Source organism: Seriola dumerili, unplaced genomic scaffold (assembly GCF_002260705.1).
Source record: "Seriola dumerili isolate Sdu_G_001 unplaced genomic scaffold, Sdu_1.0 BDQW01000091.1, whole genome shotgun sequence".
Taxonomy (NCBI): Eukaryota; Metazoa; Chordata; class Actinopteri; order Carangiformes; family Carangidae; genus Seriola; species Seriola dumerili.
In genome coordinates this window covers 865,190-871,189 of record NW_019174346.1, presented here as the reverse complement: position 1 = coordinate 871,189, position 6,000 = coordinate 865,190, and the positions used below count along the sequence as shown (strand labels likewise).

Below are 6,000 nucleotides of genomic sequence, written 5' to 3'. Positions count from 1 at the left end.
CATATGACATGGGTAAGGGACAACATACCACAAGGTGACAGAATGTAAGGCTGACGTGTTACTGTCACTCCTCCGAGTGGATGAAGAATGGAAATCCAGGGTGTAAACCTCAGAGCAGGGTGAGGGGAAAGTGTCTGTCTTTATATTCTTATGAGCAACATCATCGGCTCACACCACTAGCTCTTACTGATGAGGGAATGGTGAGGAGAGATGAGGCCCTCTGCTGGTGAAACATGAGATGACGACAGGGTGACGGCCAGATGGGAAAGGATCAGGACAGCACACTGGTGTTCTGTGAATCCACGTCTTGCATGCTCATGACATCTGTACTTACTCCACTCTCATATATCGGGTTGTCGAAAGCTGACTCTTCCGTCATGTTGTCATACGGTGGCGAGGATGTCGGCATTCTGATAGACTTCCCTTGTAGCCTGAGTAAAGAGAAGAGGAACAGTCCTGTAAAGGCTCATTTGATTTCAAATGAAATTAAAGTAAGTTTTAAGTTGTGACTTACTTTGAGAAGTAGACATAAATCCCGAGGACAACCACCAGGATGATTGCAGTTGGAACAAAAACTGCAAGGGCAATATTGGTTCCCTCCATGCCATAATCCAGATTAACAACTTGAAGGAAAAACACAAGAACAGGTATTATTTCTGTGAAATATTCACAATAAAAAAATACACTAATACTGAATTGTTTGAAAACATGGCTCACCATCCAGCCTGCGTTCATTCACATACTGGGTCGAGGATGCTACAAAGACACACGAGGGAGTATTTGGACCAGAGTTGTAAGACAGAGAACACAGTGCACGTATTACACTGGTACATAAAATAAGTACAAAGGCTTTACATTCACAAACAGCAAGAAAATCAATATACATTATATAGTCTAGGACACACTGTATTCACTAATGTTGTGACAGTTGTGTGGATGTGGTTCACCTCTGCAGGCGGGGGGAGTGCTGTTCCACTGTGATGGGTGTCCAGGGACGCAGTAGATGGTGGCCTCTCCCTGCAGCTCGTAGCCTGAGTGGCAGGAGAAGGTCAGCGTCTCTCCTGCTTGGTAAAAGGCCTTTTCAGAGCTCTGCACGCTGGTGGAAGCAGCACCAGGGTTCCTGCACGGCTCGTACTTTTCAGCTGAGAGCAAGAACGATGTCTTTATTCTCACAAAATGATTCTGATGCATCTTTTTTTAACAATAGAAACACTGAGATACACGCAGATGAACACATGTAGAAAAGGCAACAAACACATTAACTGAGACATGAAAAGGTAATATTTTGTTTTTACTTGTTTTGCAAGTCACCAAAAATACATTAAATTAGACAAATGTTCCTAAGTGACAAATCACAAATGATCCAGTGGTCTGACAGAACTTCACATGAAGTGTATGGTGAATGGAATCAAGTTTAAAATCACAGACATGCTTCATGTGTTTGTTGTTGCTCTGAAATGAGCAAATCACTTGTATTTGTTGAGTTTCATTCATGCAACATTTTGAGGGTGAGATTTTGTGTTTTTAACTTTATAAGATGAAACATAAATAATTCAGTGTATCTGCATTTCTGATAGTTTGTCAACAAATAAAACAAAATTAGCACAACAATAACTCACAGTATGGATGTGTGCAAGAGTACGTGCATGTGAGTGTGACCTGTGCGACTTACGGACACACTTGGGCAGCCTCTCGCTCCACTTGGGCGTGGCTGAGTCTCGGTTGTAGCAGGTGAGGAGGCCGCTGCCGGACAGGATGTAGCCTTTGTTACAGATGAACTGCACAGTGGATCCGACAGCGAAGCGGCTGCCCGTCATCACCTTGCGACTGTGTTCCACGTTTCCAGGGTCGTGACACGTCATAACTGGTGAATCACAAAAACAAAGGATGATCATCATTTGTCATCTCTGCCATTGTAGTGTGCTAGAGTAAAATACAATTTTTTTACATTATTGTTATTATATTAATTTTCTATGATTCCATGTATAAATGAACCAGGTAAATTCCCAACAGGTACCTGATACACCTGTGTTAATGCCACACGAGATACTGAAGGACTATTCACAGTGAAAATGTAGCTAATGTAGCCGCTAGCCAATAGCCTCAAGCAGAGAAGAGGAGCCGGCTACAGAGGTCTGGTGAGCTCACTTCTCTCCAACTCCACCAACATTGACTGACATGACATCACCTATGCAGTCGTCCTCTCCAAGTGCACACATTACAGTAGCAGCCACTGCAGCTAAAGAAGGTCACAGCCAAATACCAGTGCGTAGTATTACACAGCTAAAGAGAAAGTCACAATGTGACAAACACTACAGTTTATAGGGGCTTGAAACTGGCTTCTAACTGGGATTGGACTGAAATATGACCCACCTTTGAGTCAGTGTTTGCTACTGTGAAGTCTTTATTTCCCTGGATCATCAGTCTCTATCCAGTTCCAATCTGCTTTGAATATGTTTGTATATTTGGTGTCTTTTTTTAAATTGTGTTCATACTGTATAGGATGTATATGGTAACTGATCAGGTGTTTCATTCCTTTCACTTCATTTTATCTGTAAATTAAAATGTTAGTCGTTTTAAGGAGCTTTATAAAAATGTACCTTGCACTGGAGGATTGTGCTGCTGCATGCACTGCTGAGTGCTGTGACGATAACTAAACTGGCTGAACAGCTGTTCTGAAAGAAACTGATGACCAGAACACAATGAGAATTTGATTACATAATCAAGTCTGATCAATACGAGACCTCCAAGGATTCAGAGATCATGTGACTGGTGAGGTTTTACTCTCATTCATTCTCCCTGTGCTGCTTTGTGTGCTTCCTCTCACCTTCCTCACACCTCGGCACATCGCCGCTCCAGGAGAGATCCCACTGGCACATGAGGATCTCAGAGCCGACCAGCTCGTATCCGGGGTAGCACTGGTAGGTGATGACGGTACCATGGATTAGATCAGGGTGGGACGTGCTCTTCCATCCATTGGTGATCTCCGGCAGCTCAGAGCACGTGTCGTTCCTCGGCACTTCTGTTGGCGTTCGACATGGAGCGGTTTGTGTTGGTGGGAGAGAGGAGAAATACAATTGGAAAAATTAATAATTCCAAAAGTGGTGGGAAAAGACATTGGCACTGGGAGTGCAGAAATAATTTAATGTTAAATTTTCTTGTATAATGAACATTACATTTTCATTCTTAATACAGAATCTAGATTGTAAAGGGACAAGATTTGTTGCTCCAGGAAATCCAAGCATTAATATGCAACAACTTCCTCTGCAGGGAATGAATACGGCTCGAATATTGTCTGTTCTGTGTGCACTAAACAGCAGCGGATGGGGAGGGAATGTAAATACAGGCTTGTGATGTTTGCTGGGAGGAACACAGCATGTGGTTTGGAACCAGTCAATCTGTGCCTTCTTAAATGCAGTATACATGGCCAAGAGCACAAAGCAGTGGGCAAAACCAGCTGATGTTGAAGTGAACCCTGTTATTGTGTTTCTGGGTCTGGTGTTATCTAAATCCTGTGCACCTGGGACAAGCAGGAGAACAGATGGACAAAGAGATGAAGAAAGAAACATATAGACTTTTGTTTTTCTAATTGGTGACCAGCTGAGTTCTAGATATGAGTAATGTTTATATGATGGGGAAATAAAGTATCTATCTTTCTATCTTTGTTTTATATTCCACACTTATCACCATTTTTTGGTTTTATGTCCATCTTGGAAATTAACTTTTAAAGGAGTATCATACATATAATTCTAAGAAAACTTGAAAATGTGATTTTATTTAATAAAAAGCATAATGTAATTAAAGTTGAAGGTTGTATACTTAAGATTTTTAAACATGAAAATAGCAGCAAACAACTGTTTTCTGTGTAGTGGAGTAATGGCGCTGTGAGCAGAGAACGAAGCTACACCCCCTCTGTGTGTGATGTCATCTGAGTGTCTCTGCTCTCTGTTTTGGTAGCCGGTCCTGCAGCATGTGCATGTTAGGGCATGTGAGTCCCTCCCCTACTCTTTAAAGCAGGATGGTAGGGTCCAGTATGAGGCGTTCAGGTGACAGTGATCTTCCAGAATTTCCTCCACTGCAGAAAAAAAACCACGTTCTTCAGCTGAAAAGGCCTCGGACAGAGACAGACATCAGACCAGAGACAATCCTGGTCTGTCTTCTCTGAGGTGGAGAGTCCTACGAGCTGGCTCCAGCTGGTTTTTCTTCTCCTTCATGTGTCAGTAACTTGATGGTTCATAATGTAACATGTCTGTTCATGAGTGACAGCTACAGTAGAAATGCTAACGTTAGCTAACGTGCTGTTACCCATATTATAGCTGAAGGATGTGGAGGCGTGGCAGACGAAGCTTTTGTTTTGGTGTGAGATTCTCTAGTGCGACACCTGGTGGTGGCAAATATCGTATATATAACCTTCGAGAATCAGGATCTTACCAAAGAAGTGGACCACAAAGCCGTTGTTGTATCCGTAGATGTTGGTGGCAGGATCTGACTGAAACTGAATAGTCACATCAGCCATGGACGTGTAGAGCTTGAAGCGTGACCGTGTGCCGCTGTATTGACCCAGGATGTTGGCTGTGAGGTCATCACCATCGTAGAAGGTCAGCAGGTCATTCTTACCCACATGGAGACTGTGAAACACATAAACAAGTGGTTACATTTCTTCCTAATGATATGAATGAAGCTTGTCATATAGAGCACAGCTCTAGCAGTTGGTTATGTGTTGTGTTTGCTGTGTGTCTTGCTCAGAGTCAACAGTTAAGTGACTGCTACACTCTTTGGCTGATGAAAGCAGAAGCTGATGACATAAGGCGATGTCAGCAGCACTTGGAAAATATTAATTCTGTTTATATTGGATGGATCTGACGTGAAGTAAACACTAAATAATTCATGATGTAAGACTCTGCCTCGCACATCGCTCTCATGAATATGTACTGAAATGTGCATGCACAAATATATCAGCATAATATAATAATATCCTTCAGGTGACTAGGCCTATACAAAAAAACCATACAGTACACTGCAATATTTACATAAAATATAATGTAAGGCAGCCGAGCCAGTCTGATAGAATCTCTGCTGAAAATGATTAACTTAAGAATGCATTAACCTTTTCCATTTGGTGATTCACATGTCCTTGCCCTCTTTATAGAGCATCGGTAAAGCTTGACATTTATTCGCACATCGGGGATGGTGAAGGGTGTAAAAAGTAATAAGCCGCAGAAGTTGTATTTCCCTGCTGATATAATAAGCAGGGGAAACTAGTTGCTCTTTATGTGCCTTAAGGCAGGCATCAAAATAGCTCTGCAGATTGGCTGGATGATTGTTCATATTCACAAGCTGTGCTGAATAGAAGTGAACAGTGATAATTAGCACAGTGCCATCACACACGTCAGGGAGCCAAACTTTGTGGCTATGAATCACCTGTCCCTTGCATGAGCTCTCCACTGCCGGGTTCATTTGCAGGATTGAACAACTGATTAACAAACCAGCGTTTTATTAGAATGGTAAATAATACTCTCCACTTTTCTCTAATATGCAAGTTGTAATACCTGGAAAAATAAAAAACCCTCTTCTCAAATCCTCTGTCTTGTCTTTTCGCCTGTATTCATCTCTCTTTTAATGATTTACTTTAAATTCACAAACATGTTATGCGGTGCTGAGTTGTGTTCTTTTTCAGACAAATGTTTGCAGATTTGCATCATTAGTTCGGTCAAACTCAAGACTGTCCAAATGAAAAAGTGGGATCAGAGACAATTTACTTTTCTGAGAATAAAAAGAAATGCACCCGAGCGTTGCCACATGAGAGGGAAGAAAGAGCTGCAAACTTTTAACTCTGATGCAATCTTTCAATAAAAAGCTGAACACATGCTGTTTTCTCTAGGTGTTTAAAAAAAATCCCACATCCCTGAGAGAGATAAAACAGAGTGGCAGACAGGTGATTCAAATCAATGAGGTCACAGCACAATCAACAGAAACACATAGAAACAGACTGCATAGAGA

The 6,000-nt window shown here is 41.8% G+C and overlaps 1 protein-coding gene across 1 annotated transcript in view; it reads right to left on the bottom strand.

The window, feature by feature from the left end:
* Positions 1-271: 271 nt before the first annotated feature.
* LOC111222370 (seizure protein 6 homolog) overlaps positions 272-6,000 on the bottom strand; it is an 85,449-nt gene continuing 79,720 nt past the window's right edge. Inside the window, exons 10-16 of the mRNA XM_022746081.1 lie at positions 4,432-4,628; positions 2,828-3,022; positions 1,673-1,864; positions 948-1,142; positions 718-756; positions 515-623; positions 272-431 (exon numbers count right to left, since the gene is read on the bottom strand). Coding sequence (XP_022601802.1) covers positions 272-431; positions 515-623; positions 718-756; positions 948-1,142; positions 1,673-1,864; positions 2,828-3,022; positions 4,432-4,628 — 1,087 coding nt within the window. The remainder of the gene's footprint in view (positions 432-514; positions 624-717; positions 757-947; positions 1,143-1,672; positions 1,865-2,827; positions 3,023-4,431; positions 4,629-6,000) is intronic.